At 46.3% G+C, this 26,265-nt stretch overlaps 1 protein-coding gene across 6 annotated transcripts in view; it reads left to right on the plus strand.

Annotated features, from left to right (window-relative positions):
• The window catches only part of CNTN6 (contactin 6), a 200,441-nt gene that overhangs the window by 159,884 nt on the left and 14,292 nt on the right, over nucleotides 1-26,265 (plus strand). For all 6 annotated transcript variants that reach the window (XM_068154394.1, XM_068154390.1, XM_068154389.1 and 3 more), the window contains 5 exons: nucleotides 9,905-10,032; nucleotides 17,595-17,770; nucleotides 18,913-19,030; nucleotides 21,586-21,744; nucleotides 21,844-21,993. In XM_068154394.1, the coding sequence (XP_068010495.1) occupies nucleotides 9,905-10,032; nucleotides 17,595-17,770; nucleotides 18,913-19,030; nucleotides 21,586-21,744; nucleotides 21,844-21,993 (731 nt within the window). The remainder of the gene's footprint in view (nucleotides 1-9,904; nucleotides 10,033-17,594; nucleotides 17,771-18,912; nucleotides 19,031-21,585; nucleotides 21,745-21,843; nucleotides 21,994-26,265) is intronic.

Below are 26,265 nucleotides of genomic sequence, written 5' to 3' on the forward strand. Positions count from 1 at the left end.
TCACTCAGTCAAACTTTATTCACATTTACATCTGCATAAATCACTGCTAAGGCTGACTCACTGGAGAGCTGAGCTCCCTGTCTCTGCCCCTCACTTAGTTCCCTTTGTACTTCCCTTTGTCCTCTTTACCTCAGCACCTCTCATGCTCCTCAGTCCTTGTGGAATGAGTCAGTTGTTGCTTCAGTGGCCACTGGCATCTCCGAGGGAGCTTGTATGCAAAATCTCTGCTCACAGCCAGTGAAATCCAGAGTGGTTCTGCTCATAGGCTGAGAAAAACAGGGCTTCAGGTAGGATTTCTCAGATAGCAAAAATTACTTTGCCTCTGGTTTCATCAGACCCAGAATGCTGCCTTTTCATCTGCACAGTGCTATGATGATGACTTCAGGGAAAGGGACTTCAAGCTGCGCCAGGGGAAGTTTAGGCTGGAGGTGAGGAGAAAATTCTTCACTGAGAGAGTGGTTGGCCATTGGAATGTGCTGCCCAGGGAGGTGGTGCAGTCACCATCCCTGGAGGTGTTCAAGAGGGGATTGGATGTGGCACTTGGTGCCATAGTCTAGTCATGAGGTCTGTGGTGACAGGTTGGACTCGATGATCTTTGAGGTCTCTTCCAACCTTGGTGATTCTGTGATTGTGTGACATTGTGAGGCATCAGGTGCTTGGTGTTGGAGGCAGACTGGAGAAGAGGGAATATTTACAGTAAGTATCAGGGTTACTTCATTTGGCTAGGAAGGATTTTGGTGCCCTTGAGGAGATAGCTAGCCCACTGGCAGGGCTGGAATCTGCAGAGGCAGGCTTGCTTCACCCCCAGTTTTACACCAATCCACCAGTTTTGATGGGGGGTTTCAAAGCTGGGTGAAATTCGTGCAACTCACATCCATGAATTAAAATCACACTTCTTCCTAAACAGACTGGCTGAGCAGTACACAAAAATCACCTCTGCTGCACTTTAAAATCTAATGAGTTGACAGCTCTTGCTTTCCTCAGGTTTTGTTTCTCCATCAGCCTTTGTTAAATACATATTATTCTTTCCTGCTCTTAAGATCAAAGCAAATAGCCATCAACAAGCTTTTGTTCACATGAGACAACACTTTTGAAGCTGGATTGTTTGGCCTGGTTAATTAAAAGCTGCAGCTAACATCCCTGCTTGATTTCTCAGGTTCTTTACTTATAAAAAAAGAAAAAGAAAAAGAAAAAGCATGTGTGACATTTTTAATGAGCTCTCACCAGCCTCATATCTTCTGCAGAAACGTTGCAAACTCTTCTTTTGGATCAGGACACAAAGTCTGGGCTCCAGCAGATCTGGACACAGTCTCGAGCTGCACCAGGGCAGGTTTAGGCTGGATGTCAGGAAGAAGTTCTTCTCAGACAGAGACTGGCCAATGGGATGTGCTGCCTAGGGAGGTGATGGAGTCACCATCCCTGGAGGTGTTTAGGAAGAGACTGGATGAGGCAGTTGGTGCCACGGTTTAGTTGATCAGATGGTGTTGGGTGATAGGTTGGACTCGATGATCTCAAAAGTCTCTTCCAACCTGGTTAATTCTATTCTATTCTATTCTATTCTATTCTATTCTATTCTATTCTATTCTATTCTATTCTATTCTATTCTATTCTATTCTATCCTACCCTACCCTATCCTATCCTATCCTATCCTATCCTATCCTATCCAGTAGGCTCTTTGCTTTCTCTTTGCCCATACAATGCTTATCTTGTATGCTAATGGAGTCATGGCCATGGATCAATCCAATGGGATGAGTAGATGGAAAACAAACAAAAGGACATCAATTAGCCTGTGCTTAAATAAACCATGGAGAACGTCTCACAAACTGTTGTGGGACTAAAGGTTTGCAAAGGCTCAAAGGGCTTTGGATTAATCAATTAATCCAAACAAATCTAAGGTATCTTTAGATCAATGCCTATCAGTAGCTAAAGGGCAGGGGTCAAGAGAAGGGGGCCAGACTCTTCTGTGGTGTCTAGTGAAAGAACTAGGGGCAAGGGAAACTGGAGTACATGAGGTTTCATCTGAACATCAGGAGAAGCTTTTTTGCTATGAGTGTGCTGGAGCCCTCGAGCAGGCTGCCCAGGGAGGTTGTGGAGTCTCCTTGTCTGGGGACATTTCAAACCTACCTGGACACTGTGACTGCAGGCAACCTGCTGTGGATGACCCTGCCTTAGCAGGGAGGGTGGACTAAATGATCCCAAGAGGTCCCTCCCATGCTCACCATTCTGTGACTCATTCCTGAAGACAGATTTCATCCTGTACAGAAAGGCACCATCTCTACATCCCAAGCATGGCCTACAGGACACTGAGCCCTGGGACAGGGCTGTGGTACCTGCCCTGCATCCTTACCTTGCCATGGGCATCCTGAACCTACCTATGGTGTAAAAGTCCTGGTTCTGAGAAAGTTCTATTCCATTCCATTCCATTCCATTCTATTCCATTCCATTCCATTCCATCCCACCTCATCCCATCCATCCCATCCCATCCATCCCATCCCATCCCATCCTACCCTACCCTATCCTATCCGGTAGGCTCTTTGCTTTCTCTTCCCCCATACACTGCTTATCTTGTTCACATAGCTGTGAACTGGGCTTTAAGGGCAATCCTGTGTTCTCATGATCCGTGTGAAGTGAGGAGAATCTTTCTCTTTTTCTTGCAGAGGAAGTTGCCAGGCTTGTCACACACGGAATATATGCTTTATTTCTGAGCACCTCTAATTAGCCCTTGTGTGCAGGAACTTTTTCTGGATTTATATAAGTGGATTTTCATCTCTCCTTTTCCTCATAGCAACTTGGCTTAATTGAGCTCCTTACCCAGAGGCAGCACCTGTGTAATTCAGGCAGGAACAGAGACGTCAGCACCAGCCTGATAGAAATTGCAGTGTTTTGTGAGTCAGAGATGCAAGTTTAGTGTCAGGATTATACTTAATCCCTTGCTGCAACAGGGCTTTATGAACACCTGTGTCCTGAGCAGCTTGTGTTGTTTTTCCTTCTCCTACTTCCTTCACATGGATGACTTTATCAGATCTGCTGCAGATCATTTCCTTTTTTGTCCCTCAACAGGCACTCACTCAAGGAGAGCAGTCCAGTTTTCTGGGCAGACAAAATGTTCTGCTCGAGTTATATTGGACAAGCTAAGCTTTCCTGTCTGCCATAGCCCTTGGAATTGCCTCATTTCCTGATGCAAAGGCTAAAAACTGTATTCTCCAGCCTTCACCTGGTCTAAAATGTTGTGAAAAGTAACAGTTTGCAGCCAGCCACCCAGCAGGTGAGACAAGCGTTTCACAGCTGCTTCTTCAGTCGCTTGTTAGGGCTTGAGCTGCAGCCCATTAAAGGAAATAGTCCCCTTGCCTTTAGCCTCACAGCTCCATTATTTGAAAGACAAATGGAAGAGGATAAAGTGCAGCCCCTCTGAACCTACCCATGGTGTAAAAGTCCTGGCTCTGAGGAAGTTTATGACAAGGGGGTCGGCATTTCACATTGCTCTTTTTCTCCTGTGCATTTGAGCTGCATCATCTTGATTTTCTGCTGTGTTCTGCTTTCTCATCCCCCTCCTGACATGGACCTCAGTAGAGCTGGAAATTATTCACTTCTTGGGTCTCTTTTTTTTCTTTAATTCCCTTCCCTGGTAACTAATTACTTTGGAGTCCTTTGTGCTTTGACATAAATTCTGCCTGAGTCTCTTTATTTACTGCTGGCTCCCTAATTGTCTTCAGGTAGCCTGACCTCTGTTTCAGACCCCTCTGAAGCTTTTATTAGCTCCTGGTTTCTCTTTGCTAAGCTGGTTTTGATCCATTGAAAGAGCCATTCCATCCTCAGCCTGCTCAGCCATTGAAATATTTGTTTCAGAACAAGCATTACTTCAGATCAAACATAGCCTTGTCAGCTCTTGAGTGGGTAAAAACTGCTGTTAGTGGATACATTAGGAGGCTTCAAATTATTCAGGTCTCAACTCTCAATGAGGAACAGAGAGCAAGGCAGGACTTGTGAGGAGCAGTTGAGGGAACTGGGGTTGGTCAGCCTGGAGAAAAGGAGGCTGAAGGGAGACCTCATTGCTCTCTACAACTCCCTGAAAGGAGGTTGGAGCCAGGCACGGGGGCTGTCTGTTCTCCCAAGAAACAAGCAATGGGACAGGAGGAAATGGCCTCAGGTTGTACCAGGGAAGGCTTAGGTTGGCTATCAGGAAAAGGTTCCTCACTTCGAGAGTGGTCAGGCATTGGAAGAGGCTGCTCAGGGAGGTGTTCAAAAACACATGCAGACACGACACTTTGGGACATGCTTTAGTGGTCATGGTGGTGTTGGGTGGATGGTTGGACCAGATGATTTTATAAGTCTTTTCCAACCTTAGTGATTGTGTGATTCTGTGGCTAAATTTCAGTGAAACAGCACTTGCCTGAAACCCAGCAGGGACTAAACACAGAGCCTCTGCATTCAAAGCAGCAGCCCTTTGCTATACTGTGTCTTTAAAATCTGCTTTTCCCAGTTTCTTCACCCATATATAGGTCACTTCTGAGGAGCAGGGTTGTCTTCTTTTGCCTCACACACACCTCTGGTTGCTGATTTGTACCTAGAGCTCACAGGTACAAGTGCAATAAAAAATAACAGGGCATCAATATTTGATGGTGAGAAAGACACTACAGAGGCTTGTTATAACTTATTACTCAGGTAGCCAACTTATGAACATTTCCTGATTCACACTTGGATCTCCTTTGACTCTGTTTGATGAAGCAACCATATGTTAGGTAACCACTCAATTGAATCAACTATTTTATCACCAGCACTTCTTAATGAGGGTGTTCTCTTCTGGCTGCTGCAAGGCAATGTGAGGAAATGCATCATTAATGCAAAGAGAATTGCAGAGGCAGAAGAGGAACACTTGCAAATCTTGCTTCATTTTTCATAAGATCATAGAATTGTCAGGGTTGGAAGGGACCTCAAGGCTCAGCCAGTTCCAACCCTCTTGCCATGGGTAGGGACACCTCACACTACAGCAGGTTGCTCACAGCCACATCCAGCCTGGCTGCAAAAGCCTCCAGGGATGGATGAGGCTTCCACCACCTCCCTGGGCAACCTGTGCCAGTGTCTCACCACCCTCATGGGGAAGAACTTCTTCCTAACATCCAATCTGAATCTTCCCATTTCTAGTTTTGTTCCATTGCCCCCAGATCTTTCACTCCCTGACACTCTAAACAGTCCCTCCCCAGCTTTCTCATAGGCCACTATATTTAAACCTGCATTTGAATGCTATCATCAGGTATGCCCCCAAGCTGAGAGGGGGATGCAGCCATAGGCCAGCAGGAGGAGGGAAGTGATCCTGCCCCTGTACTGGCCACTGGTGAGGCTGCACCTCAAATACTGGGTTCAGTTTTGGGCCCCTTACTACAGGAAAGGCATTGAGGGACTGCAGTGTCTCTAGAGGACAATAAGGCTGGTGAAGAGTCTGGAGAAAAGGTCTGGTGAGGAGCAGATGGGAGAACTGCTGTTGTTTATTCTGGAGAAGAGGAGGCTGAGGGGAAACCTCATTGCTCTCTGCAAATCCCTGAAAGGGGGTTGGAGTGAGGTGGGTCTCTTCACCTAGTACCAGGTGAGAGAGGAGAAGAAATGGCCTGAAATCATGCCAGGGTAGGGTTAGGTTGGAGATCTGGAACAATTTCTTTACTGAAAGATTTATCAGGGATAGGAACAGGCTGCCCAGGAAGGTGGTGGAGTCACCATCCCTGGAAGTGTTCAAGAAACCTGTGGCCATGGTTTAGTGGCCATGGTGGTCTTAGATTGAGGGTGGGACTTGAATGCCTCAGATGTGTTTTCCAACTGAAACACTTCTATGATTTTGATGAAGAGTGTCATGAAGCCAGCAGCAATGCTCAGTTCTCTCATGCTTACTCATCCTTCCTCATCTATAAAATCTCATTTAGTTGATGTATCATTGCATTGAAGACTGTTCCTTGCTGCCTCATATTTTGCCCCTCTCCAGTTTGATGTGGATATATGATGGATTATTAAACCCAAACTTATTTTCTCATTGTACTACAAATTGCACATGGACAACTGCTGCAGCACCTGGTGATTATTGCCAAGGAAACATAGATTTTTCATTCAAGCCTAAATCCCTTCCCCTCTCAGCTCCACACCCTAGTAACAAAATGCCTGGCACCATGGGGACATCTGAGCTTTTCTCATAACTAAATCATAGAATCACAGCCTGGGTTGGGTTGGAGGGGATCTTTAAAGCTCAGCTAATCTGACCCTGCTGCAGCCAGCAGGGACATATTCAACTAGAGAAGGTTGCTCAGAGCCACAAACCACCTGACCTGGAATGATTCCAGTGATGGGTAACCTGGGTCAGTGTTTCACCACTCTCTCTCTCTCTCTCATTACATCTATCTCCCTCTTTGAGTTTAAACCCATCACCCTTGTCCTGCCACAACAGGCTCATACCAAAAAGTGTGTCCCCAGCTTTTTGTTCAGCCCCTTTAAACACAGAAAGGCCACAAGAGGTTCTCCCTGGAGCCTTCTCTTCTCCAGGCTGAGCAACCCCAACTCTTTCAGCCTGAGGGGTTCCATATCCATCCCTGCCCTGCTCAGGAGCAGGTGTTTCAGCAGACATGGGAAACATGGAATTTGGGTGATGTAAGCCCCCCAAATACAGTGCTTCTTTTCATCAGCTGAGAGGCTGGGAGCATGTAACAGGAAGCAGAACAAGGTCTAATGTGTGTTACACATCCAGCTACAAGCATATGGATACCAGCAGCAAGACACTGTGATGTTTTTGTGTGTTTAATGGCTATGATATTGCTGCCAGCTTCAACTCCTGCTCTTGTTATTGTTCATTCCCTTTAATAATTCATTGCATCATCCAATCATGTGTTGTTAGGGATAAATATTAAATACCCAAGCTGTGATGCATGAATTAGATGTTTTCTTTTGAGAAAAGGAGGCTGCTTGTATTAGATGTAAATGTCAATTAAAAGAGGAAGATTAAGAAGAAGAAAAAGAACAACATAATGGCATGCTTCTGTGAGGGGTGGAATGAATGAAGGCTGCTTGCCTGTTGTGACTTACAGCTGGATTCTGCCAAGTGTCAGAAAGTGGCATTTGAGTGCAGCACTTCCCATCTGAAGGTTTCAACCCCAGATCTGTCAGCCCGGTGTCCTCCTTCTAAAGTCAGAATTAATCAGAAATGCTGAAGAGCCTCAATGTACAGTCACAGAATCACTAAGGGTGGACAAGACAGAGGAGGGAGGTTGTAGCCAGGTGGGGCTGGTCTCTTCTCCCAGGCAACCAGCACCAGAACAAGAGGACACAGTCTCAAACTGTGCCAGGGGAGGTTTAGACTGGATGTTAGGAAGAAATTCTTCATAGAGAGAGTGATTGCCCATTGGACTGTGCTGCCTGGGGAGGTGGTGGAGTCGCCATCATTGGAGGTGTTCAGAAGGAGACTTGATAGGGTGCTTGGTGCCATGGTTTTATCAATTAGATGGTGTTGGATGATAGGTTGGACACGATGATCTTGAAGGTCTCTTCCAACTTGGTTAATTCTATTCTATTCTAGTCTAGTCTAGTCTAGTCTAGTCTAGTCTAGTCTATTCTATGACCTCTAAGGTCATCAAGTCCAACCATCAACTCAACACCAGCATGTCCCAAAGTGCCATGTCTGCATGGTTTTGAACACTTCCAGGGATGGTGACTCCACCACCTCCCTGGGCAGCCTCTTCCAGTTCCTGACCACTCTTGCAGGAAAGATGTTTTTCCTGATATCCAACATAAACCTCCTTTGGGGCAACTTGAGGTCATTTCCTTTTCTCCTGTCTCTAGTTACTTGGAAGGAGAGATCAGCACCCATCTCACTGTGACCTCCTCCATTCACCTCCTACTCCTCTTACTACATCTACCATGCCAACAGATGGACAGAATAACTGCCACAAAATTAACAAAACATTACAGGATAGTCTTATTTTCTGTCCAAAAGGTCATTTCCTACCTAACTCAGCTTTCATTTGGGAATTCTCTACCTTTGACAGAGATGTTCAGTAGATTTGTGAAGAAAATTCCCCAACCCTGAAGTGTTTCCTTTGTGTGCAAAAGCAAAAAAAAAGGTGCCAGGCATGCAGAGACAGTTTACCTGTGGAAAACATAGAATCATAGAATGGTTTGGGTTAGAGAGGACCTCAAATGGCCATTCAGTCAGCAGGGACATCCTCCACTACAGCAGGTTGCCCAGAGCCTTGAAGAGCCTAACTTGAATATCTCCAGAGATGGGGCCTCAACTACCTCCCTGAGCAACCTGTTCCACTGCCCTCATGCTAAAGAACCTGTTGCTAACATCCAGTCTGAATGTGTTCTTCTCTAATTTCAAACCATTGCCTCTCATCCTGTCCCTGCAGGTCTTTGCAAACAGTCCCTCTGCAGCCTTCTTGTAGCCCCCTTCAGGTACCGAAGGCTGCTACTAGGTCTACCTGGAGCCTTCTCATCTCCAGGCTGAGTGGCTGAACAATCCCAGCTCACTCAGCCTGTCCTCACAGGAGGATCATATGCCATAACCTAAGCATCCTAAAGTATCTCATTGACATGAAGAAGCATATGAACAACCTTAGAAATTGATTTTACCCATAAAAGCCAACGGTGGTCCTGAAATTGCTATTAAATGCAATTTAGCCAATACCCTGCAAAGGGATGTAAACAACACAGTGACTAATAAGGTGTTTTGAAGGCCCTGGGAGGCAGAGATAGATTTGATTTAGCTCCTTGGCTTGTGAGATGGCATTTCAGCATCTCAGTTAATATCTTTTAATAATCCTGACAAAATTGCCCAGGCAGCTGGGCTCAGACACCACATTCAACCAGGTTGGAAAAAACCTCAGAGATCATCAAGTCCAACCTAGTACCTAATATCTAACACCTCCTGACTACTAAACCATGGCTCCAAGTGCCACATCCAAGCCTTTTTTTGAACACCTCCAGGGATGGGGACTCCATCACCTCCCTGGGCAGCACATTCCAATGCCAAATCTCTGGCAAGACCTTTCTCCTCACCTCCAGCCTAAACCTTCCCTGGCACAGCTTGAGACTGTGTCCTCTTGTCCTGGTGCTGCTTGCCTGGGAGAAGAGACCAACCCCACTGGGCTACAACCTCCCTTCAGGTAGTTGTAGACAGCAGTAAGGTCTCCCCTGAGCCTCCTCTTCTCCAGGCTAAGCAACCCCAGCTCCCTCAGCCTCTCCTCACAGGGCTGTGCTCCAAACCCCTCCCCAGCTTTGTTGCCCTTCTCTGGACGCTTTCAAGTCTCTCAATATCCTCCTTAAACTGAGGAGCCCAGAACTGGACACAGGACTCAAGGTGTTGCCTAACCAGTGCTGAGCACAGGGCAGAATGACTTCCCTGCGCCTGCTGGCCACACTGTTCCTGATGTAGGCCAGGATGCCATTGGCCTTCTTGACCCCCTGGGCACACTGCTGGCTCATGTTCAGCTTACTGTCAACCAGTACCCCCAGGTGCCTTTCTGCCTGGCTGCTCTCCAGCTGGTCTGTCCCCAGCCTGCAGCACTGCCTGGGGTTGTTGTGACCAAAGTGCAGCACCTGGCACTTGGACTTGTTAATTAGATAACAAGTTGGGGGCTTCCTTTTTTCTGTTGAGACTCCACGTTCTGCTGCCAGACACTCAGCTGGGTAAGCTAATGGTCAGCTCCAGTATGTCAATAGAACATTCCTAATATAAAAATCAATATAAGCAGAGGTAAAAAAAAAATCAAGCTTGATAAATATTCAGCTTGAGGTAGGAGAGAAAAGGAAAAGCAACAACAAAAAAAAGCATAATGGAAATGTTTAAATATTAAAAGTAGCTTTTCCAGTACAGTTCCTGGAGCTGAAGCCTTTTGCTCTTCTCTGCTCATTGTTTATTTTTGTTCCCCAGGGTCATGTTACTAGAGGATGGCAGTCTCAGGCTCTACAACATCACCAAAGCAGATGCAGGGGTGTACACTTGCACAGCAACAAATCAGTTTGGAGCTGCCAGAAATTCTGGGAACCTGATTGTGAAAGGTACGTTAATATTATTTTTTGGTGTGTGTGATACTGCTTGATTGACTCTTAGGAAATATTTGTTTTCTCTTCACTGGGATGCCCAAGTCTGTGCCAGGCACTGCTAGTACTGACAGCTTTTCACTGGCAGCTTCAAGCTGACACTGAGCTCTTCATTGCTGGCAGCAAAGGAAACAAAACTCATGACCACACCACTCTGAGGATCAATTTGTGTATCAGGGAGGTCTCCCATGATATCCACAGCAACAAGAAGCAACATTAATAATGGCATTTGCTCTGCTGTACCATTGGTATGTCACAAGTATGGGCTGCAGGGTAATTCTCCTTCCCTTCAAAACTGCAGCTTTGGCTGAGCTTCTGCTGTAAATACACACTCCAGCTCTGGTCCCAGTTCAGTGAAGCTCTGCATGGGGTAGGGGAATGTCCTCCCTGGAGTATTCATGGAATGGTTTGGGTTGGAAAGGACCTTAAAGATCATCCAGTTCCAACTCCCCTGCCATGGGCAGGGACACCATCCACTAGACCACTTAGCTCAAGGCCCCTTCCATCCTAGCCTTGAACACCTCCAGGGAGAGGGCATCCACAACCTCCCTGGGCAACCTGTTCCAGTGTCTCACCCAATTCACTGTCAAGAATTCCTTCCTAATCTCCAGTCTAAATCTCCTCCATCTCAAAGCAATTACCTCTCCTCCTGTCACTATAAACCTTTGTCAAAAGTCCCTCCCCAGCTCTCCTGCAGCCCATTCAGGTACTAGAAGGCTGCTCTGAGGTCTCCCTGGAGCCTTCTTTTCTGCAGGCTGAACATCCCCAGTTCTCCCAGTTTGTCCCCACAGGTGAGGTGCTCCAGCCCTCTGCTCATCTTTGTACTTTTCACTCTTCTTTGAAGCACAGTCGGCCATATTAAAATGGATTTATTTCCGCAAGTTTTTGGTGTGCTGGTGGATGGTCTGTCTCCATTAACAAAGACTTTGTACAAATTTACCTCTCAGGTGGACTCAACCAGAGCTGGAGGACATGAAAAGAGAGATTGTCTAGATAGAAATTCCTGAGAGCAGAGCATGAGATACTTTGATCACTGATAGAAACGGGGGGGAGGGGGGCAGAAAGGAAAACTGAGGCAAACTCAGTGTGGTTTATTTTCCCCCCTTTGTGCTCTGCAGCCTTCTCAGTGCAGAAGTTTTCTCACCAAACCATTCATATTTGTTGATCTTAAATGAGAACAAGTTACAAAGTGAAACTTCTGAGCTCACAGTAAGCATATTGATCAGTTCTGCAAGACAGCTAACAGTAATAATGGCTGTAGTTACAAGAGCACATTATTAAATGCAATTTGTAACACTCCCTTCCCCCCCCCCCTCCCCTTCTTAATACTCTTGTTTTCAATGCCTTCAGAACTGCTCCTGCAGCCTGCAGGCACAACCTCCTCCCTAACCCACTGCATCTGGCAAAGATCTTTTTCATGATCACGTTATGAGAGTGCAATCAGCACTGATGCAGTGCAGCGTGCGCGCCGAGACGATGTTACAGCAGAGCTGGCAATGAATAAACCAAGAAGTTTAGGGTGCAGGCAGCTCTGACTTCATTAAGGCTCTACAGCATTCCACATATCACATAACATACATCCTCATGGAGCAACGTGGGGGAAGTCCCATTAAAACATGACAAAAATATTGTCTTTGGCATTTATGGAGTTTATTAAAACACTGAGTAACAACATGGTGTAAAAATGATCTTGTTTGCAGGGAACATTTGTTTTTGTTTCCCCTCTGGAGAAGTTTTGGCTGTTCAATTATAGGCCTCATTGCTTCAGCATTATTTTCAACTGAAATGTCAGAACTTGGAAAAGCATATCTAATGTGCAAATTAAGTTTATTGCTGCTCATTGAGTTGTTTATTCTTTGTGTGAGAAGTCTTTATTATACCTCCAGCGCTCTCAACATCTTCTCTGTTTTCTCCTTTGGAATGGGATTTGCCATGTAATGCCTGCCTGCAGTTGCTAAGCAAGATGGATAGATAACGTGGAACCAAGAGCTTTTAAGAAGCTTTTAAAAACATTTGAGGTGGAAATCTTACAGACAACCCCATAAAAGAAGCAGAAAATGTCACACAACTGAACCCACTCCACGTCTGTGGTGTCACTGAATACAAGCAGGCTAGAAGAACAGATACAAGAGGATAAGAATCACATAACAAAATAGAGCCAATTTATTGTTGTTGACTACTAAAAACCGTACCTTACACATAACCCCAGTGCAACTCACTGGAGGACAGACCCCGCTGTCACTCAGGGAAGGACAGACCCCAGTGTAACTCACAGAACAGACCCCAGTGTAGCTCACAGGACAGACCCCAGTGTAGTTTACAGGACAGACCCCAGTGTCACTCAGAGAAGGACAGACCCCAGTGTAATTCACAGGACAGACCCTGGTGTAATTCACAGGACAGCTTTCAGTATTTGTTTGAGGGAGGCAAATAGATTCATGCCAATAAAAAAAAATGACTTCTTATAACACTAACAGCATCTATCTTCTAGATCACAGGATCACAGAATGTTAGGGGTTGGAAGAGACCACTGGAGATCTTTGAGTCCAACCCCCCTGCCAGAGCAGGACCATAGTATCTAGTGTAGGTTTCACAGGAACACATCCAAATGGGTCTGGAAAGTCTCCAGAGAAGGAGGCTCCACAATATCTCTGGACAGCCTGCTCCAGTGCTCTGTGACCCTTACAGTAAAGAAGTTTTCCCTTCTGTTGAGATGGAAATTCCTGTGCTGTAGTTTCCATCCACTGCCCCTTGTCCTATCACAGGGCACACCCAGTACCCCCAGGTCCCTTTCTGCCTGGCCGCTCTCCAGCCACTCTGACCTCAGCCTGTAGCACTGCATGGGGTTGCTGTGGCCAATGTGTAGAACCTGGCACTTAGATGTGTTAAATCTCATGCCCTTGGACTCTGCCCATCTGTCCAGCCTGTCATGGTCTCTCTGCAGAGCTCTCCTACCCTCTAATAGATCAACTCCTGCTCCCAGCTTGATGTCATCTGCAAATTTGCTGATGACTGACTCAACCCCCTCATCCAGATCATCAATGAAGACGTTAAAGAGGATGGGGCCCAGCACTGATCCCTGGGGGACACCACTGGTGACTGACTGCCAGCTGGCAGTGGCACCATTCACCACCACTCTCTGGGCTCAGCTCTCCAGCCAGTTCCTAACCCATCACAGAGTGCTGCTGTGCAAGCCATGGGCTTGGATAAGGCACCAATAATATTATTGGAACCTGCTGATGAAGAGAAGTTTCAAAACATTCCCAACCACTTTCATTGCAGCCAGCTGGAGCTAATGGCTCCTTCCTCTGCAACAGATAACTGGCTTTGATGGAGGCTTCCAGACAGCACATCATTTCCTATTTGCATTCTATGGATTTTAGAATGCAGCTACTGAATCTGATTGCAAATTCCACGCAGCCTTGTTTGTATCATCCTTGCTTAGTCTTACTTTGACCTTTCCATGGAGATAAATTGATTTTATTTATAGCCTTTTACTTATTTATGGAATGCTGTAATTGTACACAGTGCTTTGTGGAAGTCAAAATGCACCCAGCCCTGTGGCCAGCCATCCAGTACAGAGGAGGAGTTAGAAAAGGTTGTGACATGAAGTCTTCTGGCAGTAGAGGTGATGAAGGTCCTGTGAAGGGTAGAATTTTGACTGACAGGGAGCACTTGGCAAAAAACCCCAACAGTTTTATTAAAGCAGAATGAGCTGAAGCAGAAAAGGTGAGTTTCATCCCTGGGATAAAAGTCTTGATTTGGAGTTTTGGCAGAATACCCAACTCCAAGGGAGTTATCCAGGAGATATCCAGGCTGTCACCAAAGCAGTGCAAAGCAAACACATTCAAGTCATCTTTAAAACAAGGCAGCTAAAATACCAGCAGCAGTTTATACCTGGGAGCAAAGAACTCATCTTAAGTTTTGGAATGTAGCCAAGCAACTTTGAACCTGCACCCTGTAACCACTCTTTACTCCTATCCACATATTGAGTTTGCCAATGGAAGGCTCAGGGAACATACTGTTAACCATCTGATTGATTGACATTGTAGAAGAGCTTCATTAGGGCCAATCCTCCCTATTCCCAGGGTCAGTTACACCATGCAGGAGGCAGGAGCTGAGGAGGTGACCTTTGCAGTGATTTCCCACTCTCTGGTTCTCCCAGCTCCACTGCACAGGTCAGACCCAGAGGCTACACAAGGTTAGAGACAGCCCAGGCTGACTTGCCAGACCTTTCAACACCCTCCTGTAAATCAGGCATAACCTTCTGCACCATTTATGAGAGAATATGTGTGGAGACATCTCTCCTGCCCAAGTAAAGACAGAGCAGACAAAACCCAGCTGGAGTCTGGAAGAAAGTGAGTCATAAGCACTCAGAGCTATGAAGAATTTCTACTTTGAGGTCGACCGTGGCATCGAGGGGAAGGCTTTGCTTCTCCAGTGCCACATTGCATCGGCTTTAAGAGCTCAGTGCAGAGGTTCAGTGGTTTAAAGAAAGAGAGAGCATAACAAGATGACTCTGGAGGAAGATCTCATGAGGTTGGAGAGCCACATCAGGCCAGAAGATGATGCTTCTTGACCTGCTGGTGGGAAAACAGAAGTTCCCTCCCTCACTAAAAGCAACTTCCTAATTTTTAACATATACCAGGATATTGTTTCTTTTTGCTTCTTTTAAACATATATAACATGATTGTAAGTAGTAGAACTCTCCTCCAAGTGTTACTCATGCAGTGAGAACAAGTGCAAGGAGGAAAATGAAGACAAGAAAACTCTGTGGAAGTTCTCTGCAGTTCCCAGATACTTTTCAAAATTATCCTCTGAAGTTACCTGTACTTCACAATGGGATTACTTCATCTGAGATTTATGGAGCCAGCCTGTGCTGAAATCAGGGGAGTTGTGCCAACAAAGAGTATGGCCCTTGAATCATCTGGAATTTATTGCATCTGACACACTGCTTCCAGCCAGAGGAAGATCTCTCTCTAACCTAATGATCGAGTGTCTTTAAGACAGTCATCTGAGGCCTTCACATTTTTTTGCAGCCCTTGACTCCAGACAGACTGATGGAGCTGCCACGATGATAGCTTTGCATGGCTGTGAAGAGCAAGCAGAGCATACAGAGAAATCTGAGAATCCACCTTCCAAGTCTGGGCTGTAACTCATCGTCAGAACCTCTGACACTCTTGGAATGATACCAGGGGGAAAAAACACAACAACCACCAAATAGCATCTAATTTGTCTGGAAAAGTGAAAAATCAGGCAAATTCTTTCTTTGTTTTCTCAGGAAAACCTCACTTGATGCCTGCAGCAGGTGTGTCACTGAAGCTAGGGAGCTGGGGATGTTTAGCCTGGTGGAGAGGAGGCTCAGGGGAGACCTTCCTGCTCTCTACAACTACCTGAAGGGAGGTTGTAGAGAGCTGGGGCTTGATATCTTCTCCCAGGCAAGCAGCACCAGAACAAGAGGACACAGTCTCAAGCTGCATCAGGGGAAGTTTAGGCTGGGAGGAAGTTCTTCCTAGAAAGTATAATTGGCCATTGGAATGTGCTGCCCAGGGAGGTGGTGGAGTCACCGTCGCTGGAGGTGTTCAAAAGAGGATTGGATGTGGCACTTGGAGCCATGGTTTAGTTAGTCATGAGGTGTTAGGTAATAGGTTGGACTTGATGGTACCTGAGGTCTTTTCCAACCTTATTGATTCTATTATTCTATGAGATGTAGTTTTAGTTTAGGGTAGCAAAATATCATAGAGTCATTAAGGTTGGAAAAGACCTCTGAGATCATCAAGCCCAGCCATCACACCCACTAGACCACTAAACCATGTCTGAATTGCCATGCTCACACATACTTTGAATTCCCACATTCTACCTTGTTTCTACTTGGCCACTGCCATATCAGTCCCTCCTCCAGTGAAACTCAGATGCTGGGAAGCAGTATATCAAGTTCCAGCCTATACTGCCTGTCTGTACATGCATTTTGTTCACCTACTTTGAGGTTGGTGACAGCTGGAATGAAAACATGTGTGAAGGGAAGGGGCTGGATACCCCATCATGCACCAACCCTTTGGAACCAACACCTTGGTAAAACACAAATCCTGACTCATAGAACTGTTGAGATTGGAAGAGATTTTTGAGATCATCAAGTCCAACCAAATTTGCAAGTACATTTCTAACACAAAATGTTAAGCCAGAATGAACCAAAGCAGCTTGTGACATATTTTCTTCTTCTCCTATTACAAGAAAGATGTGGACATTCTGGGATGTGTCCAGAGAAGGGCCATAAATGTGCCCAGAGAAAGGCCAAGATATCAGAGGTCAGGAGCACAGACTGAGAGTTGGGGCTGTACAGTCTGGAGAAGAGAAGCCTCTGAGGAGACATAATTGTAGCCTTCCAGTATCTGAAGGGGGCTATGGGAAAGCTGGGGAGGGCCTTTTGAGGGTGTAAGGGAGTGATAGGACTGGGGGGGATGGATCCATGTTAGAAGAAAGGAGATTTAGATTACAGCTCAGGAAGAAGTTCTTCACCACAAGGGTGGTGACACACTGGAACAGGTTGCCCAAAGAGGTGGTGCAAACTTCATCCCTGGACATTTTTAAGGCCAGGCAGGATGTGGCTCTGGGCAACCTGATCTAGTGTGAGATGTCCCTGCCCATGGCAGAGGGTTTGGAACTGGCTGATCTTTGAGGTCCCTTCCAACCCTGACAATTCCATGATTACTTCCAGAATGCATTAATATTGTTGAACAAGTTCTGCTCTCATTTTATTCACGTGCCTCTAAATTCCTACTGTTTTGTAACACTTCAATGCATAAAAGCTTTATTCCATGGAGCTACTTCCAACTAAGTGGTTCTTATCCCTAATCTATCTGCCAGTCATATCAGAAAGAGTGAAGCCATGTTTCTCTCCCCTTCAGCAAGCTACTGCTTCCCTTAATAAGAGCTGCAAGTGTGTTTCTTGCAAGGAGTTAACAAAAAAAGAAAAAGATTGCAGAAACAGTTTTCCTGCCTGTGAAAGATTCCTTTGAAGCTGGGACATAAGCAACACTGTGGTAAACTACCACTAACATTAATATAGATTAAGGATCTTAATGCATAAAGCGAGCGGAGATGAACAGCAATTTTGCTTCTGCTGCAGTTTCTTGTAAGGAAAGATTTTTCAAGCTTGAAAAACCCTGGGCATATTTTTAACAGTCTTAATAATGAGGTCTGTACTTTTGGAGCTGCAAATCCTATCTGTTGACTATGGGCTTTCCAAAGTAACCCGGGACTAATTTAGCATCTCGCCTCTGATGCCTGCTCGCTCTCCGAGGCTCACAGCACGCTCATTGTGTGGGTACTGGGCTGCTCCCAGGTAAAAGTGCTCCCAAACCATCAGCCTATTAGAGGCCATTTGCTGTATTATGGAACATTTGGGCCAATTTGAAATCATTTTCCCCAATGGTACAAAACTCGTTCCAAACCTACCATTATTATAAGCATTTTAATACAAAGGACATTATCAGGGGTTGGTTTTCTTTTTGTCTCCACAGAAAGGACTGTGATTACTGTCCCACCTTCTAATATGGATGCGACAGTTGGAGAAAGCATAGTCCTTCCCTGCCAGGTGGCTCATGACCCCTCTGTTGATGTGGGGTTCACGTGGTGGTTCAATGGCAATAGAATTGATTTGACCAGAGGAATACATCATTTTGAACGCATTGGAAGGGTAAGTTTCTTAACCCCCCTACAAGTGCTCAGTGAACTTGTCTGCCAGTTTTTGGATGACTCCAGTATTTATCATCGTTCTTCCAGCCCTATTTCTATGCAATTACCTGAAAAGAAGTTGTAGTGAAGTAGGGGTCAGGCTTTTCACCCGGGCAACTTGTGACAAGGTGAGAGGACATGGCCTGAAGCTGTGCCAAGGGAGGTTTTGTTTGGATGTTAGGAAGCACTTCCTCACAGAAAGGGGAATTAGACACTGGAATGGACTGCCCAGGGAGGTGGTGGAGTCCCTGGAGGTGTTTAAGGGAAGACTGGATGTGGCACTTAGTGAGAAGGTCTGGTTGATGTGGTGGTGTTAGGTCATAGGCTGGACTTGATGATTTCAGAGGTCTATTCCAACCTTAACAGAGAGCCACAAGGATGATCAGGGGACTTGAGCACCTCCCTTGGAAGAGAGACTGAGAGCCCTGGGGCTGTTTAGTCTGGAGAAGAGAAAACCAAGAGGGGATCCGATCAATGTCTCTAGATATGTGAGGGGTGGGTGTCAAGTGAAGGAGGCCAATCTCTTTTTGGTGGTGTGCAATAATAAACCAAGGAACAACAGCTACAAACTTGAACATAGAAGATTTCACCTCAACGTGAGGAGAAACTTCTTTACAGTGAGGGTGGAACAGGCTGCCCAGAGAGGTTGTGGATTTTCCTTCTCTGGAGACATTCACAACCCACCTGGATGCATTCCTGTGTAGACTACCCTGGGTGATGCTGCCTTGGCAGGGGGGTTTGGACTCAATGATCTCTGGAGGTCCCTTCCAACTTCTAATGTGCTATGGCACAGTGATGCTGAGGCACTGTGATGCTGTGGCACTGTGGCACTGTGATGCTGTGGCACTGTGATGCTGTCATTCTATGGCAAATCACTGTTTCTTTACAAGCTATTTATTCTTCTTTCTTAACTTTCATAAAGGAGCTTGGAGTTATTTGTGAAGCCATAATAAAAACGTCCACACGAAAGAAACTGATGATAGCAATGAATATTTTAATTCCAAAGCTGAATTTTTTATTAATATTGAGCAATTTATTAAAGAAAAAGTGTCCAGTGTGGAAAGCATGTGGTGAGTGATTAGTTTACTTTCTTTGTATCTCCAGGAATCTGTTGGGGATTTGATGATAAGAAATATTCAGCTGCATCATTCTGGGAAGTACGTGTGCACAGTACAAACAACTTTAGACAGCCAATCTGCAGCAGCAGATGTAATTGTCAGAGGTATGTCTGTTACAGTGGAGACACATCTATCTTCTGGAGGAATCACAAGTTCTTAGCTGTGGGTTAAATGATTCCTAGAATCTCTCTTCACCATTTCAGTAGTGAGCACTGGTTAGGCCACACCTTGAATTCTGTGTCCAGTTCTGGGCCCCTCGATTTAAGAAGGACATTGAGAGACTTGAAGGTGACCAGAGAAGGGCAACAAGGCTGGGGAGAGGTCTGGAGCACAGCCCTGTGAGGAGAGGCTGAGGGAGCTGGGGTTGCTTAGCCTGGAGAAGAGGAGGCTCAGGGGAGACCTTCTTGCTCTCTACAGCTCCCTGAAGGGAGGTTGTAGCCAGGTGGGGATTGGTCTCTTCTCCCAGGCAACCATCACCAGAACAAGAGAACACAGCCTCAAGCTGTGCCAGGGGAAGTTTAGGCTGGAGGTCAGGAGAAAGTTCTTACCAGAAAGAGTGATTGGCCATTGGAATGTGCTGCCCAGGGAGGTGGTGGAGTCCCTGTCCCTGGAGGTGTTCAAGAGGGGATTGGATGTGGCACTTGGTGCCATGGTTCAGTAGTCATGAGGTCTTGGGTGACAGGTTGGACTTGATGATCTTTGAGGTCTCTTCCAACCTTATTGATTCTATGATTCTATTCTATGATTCTATATGGTAGACCTTTGGCACCAATATTGGATTGGGATTCTAACCAGCATGATCATAAGGTCCAACTAACCCGGGGGGAGATCTCTGCAGTTCTGCCATGGACATTTCTGGCCACACAGGTTCAGTACCTGAAGGGGGCCCACAAGAAAGCTGGGGATGGGCTTTTTGCAAGGGCTTGTAGTGACAAGACAATGGTTTGAAGCTTGAGAAGGGTAGATTTAGACTGGAGATTAGCAAGAAATTCTTAACAGTGATGGTGGTGAGAGAGAAACCGGTTGCTCAAGGAGGTTGTGGTTGCTCCCTCCCTTGAGGCATTCAGAGCCAGGTTGGATGAGATCTTGAGCAACCTGGGCTGGTGGGAGGTGTCCCTACCCATGGCAGGGGGGTTGGAACTGGATGATGTTTAGGATCCCTTCCAACCCAAACCATTCTACAATGATTCTGTGAAATATGGCTAGGGCATAGAGAAGTCCTCTGCCTTCAGCAGACTACTGCCACCAGCTCCTTGCTGGTCTTCTCTGGGTCACTGTGCAGACTGGGGGTGGGGGGAAAGAAGAGATTTGATTCCTTCTCAGTATTTGAAGATAATATGATCCTTGCTGGGCTTCTCTGGGTCACTGGGCAGACCTGTTGGGAAAGAAGAAATTTGATTCCTTTCCAGCATTTGAAGATAGAATGACAAATCATTTTCTCTGGTCAACTAACTAATCACTTAACTGCCATGCTGTGATGGGAGCAGATCCTTTAAACCCTAGCAGGAATCAGAGCTCTGCACAGTGCACCATTGCCCATTTTTTCCCCAGTTTTGATTAAATTCCATAGGAAATCTGCAATTGTTGGCTGGTTCAGCAAAAGACATAGTGGGTAACTTACTTTGTCAGACAGGGAAAAAAAAGAAGTTAAAATCCTTCCTTTGTTTGTAGTTTTTGTGTTAGTAACATAAAGACATTCCTTTGCCCGACTCCAAGCACCTGCCCAGGGGGCTTGTGGAGTCTCCCTCTCTGGAGATATCCAAGACCTGCCTGGATGAGTTCCTGTGTGATCTGGTACAGGTGATCCTTCTCTGGCAGGAGGGCTTGGACTGGATGATCTCTCGAGGTCCCTTCCAACCCCTAACATTCTGTGATTCTATGATTAATTAGAAGACTGCAATACATCAGGAACAGTGTGGCCAGCAGGAGCAGGGAGGTCATTCTGCCCCTGTACACTGCACTGGTTAGGCCACACCTCGAGTCCTGTGTCCAGTTCTGGGCCCCTCAGTTTAGGAAGGAGGTTGACTTGCTGGAACGAGTCCAGAGAAGGGCAACAAAGTTGGTGAGGGGTTTGGAGCACAGCCCTGTGAGGAGAGGCTGAGGGAGCTGGGGCTGCTTAGCTTGGAGAAGAGCAGACTCAGGGGTGACCTTATCACTCTCTACAACTACCTGAAGGGAGGTTGTAGACAGGTGGATCTTGGTCTCTTCTCCCAGGCAGCCAGTACCAGAACAAGAGGACACAGTCTCAGGCTGCACCAGGGAAGGTTTAGGCTGGATGTCAGGAAGAAGTTCTACACAGAGAGAGTGATTGCCCATTGGAATGGGCTGCCTGGGGAGGTGGTGGAGTCAACGTCATTGGAGGTGTTCAGGAGGAGACTTGACAGGGTGCTTGGTGCCATGGGTTAGTTGTTTAGGTGGGTTGGATTGGTTGATGGGTTGGACACAATGATCTTGAAGATCTCTTCCAACCTGGTTTATTGCAATATTCCATTATTATTCTATTAATTAGGCAAAATGCATGTAGGGATTGTGCTGCTTTTATGAAACTGCAGCTTCATGAATAATTCCTCTGCCTTGACAAAGTAAGAGTTGCCCAACTCACTCCAGCAGCAAATCCTCTCTTCCTAGTACCTTCAGCTCACTCTGCTAATCATATCAGGCCCCCCAGGTCCACCAGAAGACATTAAAGTTGAGTATGTTTCTAGCACTACTGTTGTGTTGTCGTGGAAGCCTGGAGTAGATAACAACAGTCCAGTGCAGATCTACAGTGTGCAGGTGAGGACTCCGTTCTCAGTTGGATGGCAAGCAGTTGCAACAGGTAAGAGGCTTGAGATTTCCTTCTGGGTCTTTTGTTTTGGCATGTACTATCGATTACTCCAGTAACACATCATCACTAACGTGTTTGTTTTGCCTTTAGCTCCTGAAGTCATTAATGGTAGGACTCACAAGGCAACAGTGATTGACCTAAGCCCTTGGGTTGAGTATGAGTTTCGGGTGGTGGCCAGCAACAGCGTGGGAATTGGGGAGCCAAGCAGGCCTTCGGCTCTACTGAAAACTAAAGCAGCAGGTAAGTCCCTAGTGGCTGGAAGGCTTTTTCCCCCATGCAGATAACTTGCCAGCTCCTGGTTTGGGAACCTCACTGCAGCAGAGCTGCGAAGGATTAGTCATAGATCTGTCTGGCAGCTTGGTCTGTGGCTGCTAAGGCTTCATGACAGCAGGCCTGAACTACTGATGCAAGAGATGCTTGGACATGATTGAGGCACCACACACTTTGCTCTCTGATTTGGAGATCAATCAGGCCAGCAATCATAGAACAACAGAATGGTTTGGGTTGGAAGGGACCTTAAAGATCATCTAGTCCCAACCCCCCTGCCATGAGCAGAAACACTTTCCATGAGACCAGACTGTTCAAGGCTTCATCCAGCTTGGTCTTGAACACCTCCAGGGAGGGGAACTCACAACTTCTCTGGGCAGCTTGTTCCAGTGTCTCACCACCCTCACCATGAAGAATTACTTCCCAATCCTCCCCTCTTCCAGCTTCAATCCATTGCCCTTTGTCCTATCACCACAAGCCATTATAAAAAGTCCCTCTCCAGCTTTTTTGTAGACCCCCTTCAGGTACTGGAAGGCCACTCTGAGATCTCCCCAGAGACTTGTTCTCTCCAGGCTGAACAGCCCCAACTCTCTCAGCCTGTCCCCATAAGGGGAAGTGCTCCAGCCCTCTGCTCATCTTTGTGGCACATACTTCCTCCTTTTGATATATGCCAAAATACACCAAATCCCCATGCCTGACCACAAGCTTTCATTCAAGAACCTCGGGAGCAACTCTTCTTTGCTTTCAGTTAGAACCACGCTTGTGCCCTGCTGAGGGACCCGCACAGGAAATGCTAACGCCAGCTCTCTGGCATATCCTGCCACAAGCACAAAATGCCTTTGCTGCAGAGGGTGTTTGATATCTGAGCATCAGCAGGGACAGGATATTGGCTTTAACTGGAGGAAATAAATTACAGCATCAAAAGCCCAGTGAAGCTAATAGCTTCCACTGACTCCAGGGCGGGATCCTTATTGTATGTCTGGCTAACCTTTACGCATTTATTGTCTGGGCCTTTGAACCTCCTAGGAAGAAGACTCATTCTTGAGTGACCCACATGGTCAGTCCTTTGACCTGCTTAGTTTGGTACAATTTATTTGAAACCCAAACCTTTAGTTGTTGGCTTTTTTTTTTAATGTCTCTCCCAGCCCACTGCTTCTCAACTCTCTCCCTGCTGTAAAATCAGTATTTATAGGAGAGAAAGCAGTAACATGGGAGCAGCTTTTACAATCCACTTTCTCTCTCTCTCTGCTTATCTCATTTGCCAAGCTCTGAAGTTTGGCAAGTTACAATTCAAGGCAGAAGTCAAAATACAGGAGACAGCAGACAATACTTGGGTCCTTAGGAATGAGGAGCCAGCTGTTCCTTACAGTGCCTGCAATATGTGTCCCAAGGCAGAATTACTTCAAAATCTATTAAAACAGATTAAATTCTTTTTCCTCTTGTTGAAGGAAAGACTTATGCTGAGGTATAGGTGCCAGAAATAACCATTTGACCATTAGAACACATATTTTGATAGATTTTTATCAGCTCTCTGGGTGCAGAGAGACATCAAATGACTGATAGAAGCATAGAATAGTTTTGGTTGGAAAAGATCTCTAAGGCCATCCAGTCCAACCGTCACCCAAACACCATCACTGGACATTAAAGCATGTGCCAAAGTGCCATGGCCACTTGTTTTTTGAACACCTCCAGAGATGGTGACTCCACCATTACACTGGGCAGCCTGTTCCAATGCCTGACCAGCATCAGCCTTAGCAGCAGTCAGAACTGCCTGGCCAGTGTGGAACAAAGCAGACTGGAGGCCACTCCCAAGAAAAGGGAAGAGCCTGAGAGCCTCCAGCCTGGGAAAATGCACTGATCCTGCCTAGGCTTAGGGCTCTGAACTGGGGAGCCCAAAACTGAACACAGTACTCAAGATGAGGTCTCACCAGGGCAGAATAGAGGGGGAGGAGAACCTCCCTGGATCTGCTGGACACACTCTTCTTAATACACCCCAGCATCCCATTGGCCTTCTTGGCCCCCAGGGCACATTGCTGTCCCATGGAGAACTTGTTATCCACCAACACTCCCAGGTCCCTCTCCTCTTATCTTTATTTGCTTTCTTCTTAAATCAGAAGAGGAAGCAACACACTCTGACAGAGTGGACAGCAAGGAGGTGGCCATGAAAGGGTGAATTTGAACTTGGCTGCTGGCACAGCTCTTTTGCCAGCTGAAAATCTGAGCATTAGTAGATTTGTGGATGCAAATGAGGCACTGTTCATTTCATTAAAATGGAGATGAGAATTAATTGAGCCTCTGTTGGTGCACTCAGCTGTAAATTTTCATCTGTTTCCCTACTATGACCCAGTTGAGGCTCTGCTGAGCAGTAGTACATTTTTTTTCCCCATTGCACACATTTAACACGTGAACTAATTGAGCATCAACTGGTTCATGAAACGGTGAAATACTAGGCTTAAAAGTCTGTTTTGGCTTGGCTTTTTTTTGTTTGGCTGGCTTGTTGTTGTTGGTTTGGTGTTTTGTTCTCCCCTTTATGCACTGGTTAGGCCACACCTTGAATCCTGTGTCCAGTTCTGGGCTCCTCAGTTTAGGAAAGATGTTGAGATGCTGGAAGGTGTCCAGAGAAGGGCAACAAAGCTGGGGAGGGGTCTGGAGCACAGCCCTATGAGGAGAGGCTGAGGGAGGTGGGGTTGCTTAGCCTGGGGAAGAGGAGGAGACTCAGGGGAGGCCTTCTTGCTCTCTACAACTACCTGAAGAGAGGTTGTAGCCAGGTGGGGGTTGGTCTCTTCTCCCAGGCAAGCAGCACCAGCATAAGGGGACACAGTCTCAAGCTGTGCCAGGGGAAGTTTAGGCTGGATGTTACGAAGATATTCTTCACAGAAAGAGAGATTGGCCATTGGGATGTGCTGCCCAGGGAGGTGGTGGAGTCACCATCACTGGAGGTGTTTAGGAAGAGCCTGGATGAGGCCCTTGGTGCCATGGTTTAGTTGATTAGATGGTGTTGGGTGATAGGTTGGACTTGATGATCTTGGAGGTCTTTTCCAACCTGGTTAATTCGATTCTATTGCAATGCTGTTCTTTTCAGTCTTAAGTTATTTGCCTCTGATGTGCACCAAGATACAAGATACTGATTGGGAGTGACTCAGCTGGAGACCTGTGCTAAGCTCTCCAAAACAATCCACTCTGTTTACACTCACACCCAATGTGATGCCTGGACAAAAGAAAGAACTACTGTGACATTCCTGTGTTTCTAGAAACAGATGAAATGGATGGCATCAGAGAAAGGTTTATATATAGTGGCTTCACATAAATGTCTGTGAATTTAGATGACTCTTGCCTTCAGTGCCCCTGCTAGGGCTGGTCTAATGCAGGATGGAAGACAGAATCACAGAATGGTTTGGGCTGGAAGTGACCTTTTAAGCTCATCTAGTCTGACCCTGCTGCAGTCAGCAGGGACATCTTCAACTAGATCAGGTTGCTCAGAGCCCTGAACAACCTGACCTGGAACAATTCCAGGGATGGGGCATCTACCACCGCTCTGGGCAACGCTATATCTCCCTCTTCTAGTTTCAAACCACCACCCCTTGTCCTGTCACCAAAGGCCCTGCTATAAGTTCTGTCCCCACCTCATGGCAAAACTTACCAAAACCTCTGAAAAAAACTTTTGCCCAGCCTATTTCTGCCACTGTCTTCAGCCCTGTCTTATCACATCCAATATTCAACCAGGGAATGTTGAATGAAGGGAACAACACAATGGTCTTGAAATGCCTAAAAATAGCATCAAGGGGTTGGAGATGGCAAGCAGCACAAATGCCCTTTTCAAGGGAGGTCCTGTCTCAGTGCCAGGGCTCTCCTCTCTTTCATATTTCTCCAGCAGCTGACAATGAGCATGATGTCATCCTGGCAAGTAGGTCTGCACTGAAGTGTACAATAAGAACAAGGCTGGTCTGTCTAAATTCCATCCATTACATCACAAAGCAGTTTTCCCCCCAAAACATGGATATTTACAGGCTAATGGGGTGGAGATCTTGATGAATATATAGAGCAAGAAGACAGACATACACATAGCCTTTCCTCCCCCCTCCTTGCCTCTCCACTGAGAGCTATTTGAGTGATGAGAAGCACCTTCAACCTGAAACACCAGCACACTGCCTGACCTCGACCTGCTACCCATGGTGCCACACACCTGCAGCAGCACCGAGGAAATCAAGCTGCAGTCAAGGAGCTTTTGGGCACCGGCAGCGTCGG

The sequence above is a fragment of the Melanerpes formicivorus genome, unplaced genomic scaffold (genome assembly GCF_026170545.1).
Source record: "Melanerpes formicivorus ecotype bairdi unplaced genomic scaffold, bMelFor1.0.p_v2 SCAF_28, whole genome shotgun sequence".
Lineage (NCBI taxonomy): Eukaryota > Metazoa > Chordata > Aves > Piciformes > Picidae > Melanerpes > Melanerpes formicivorus.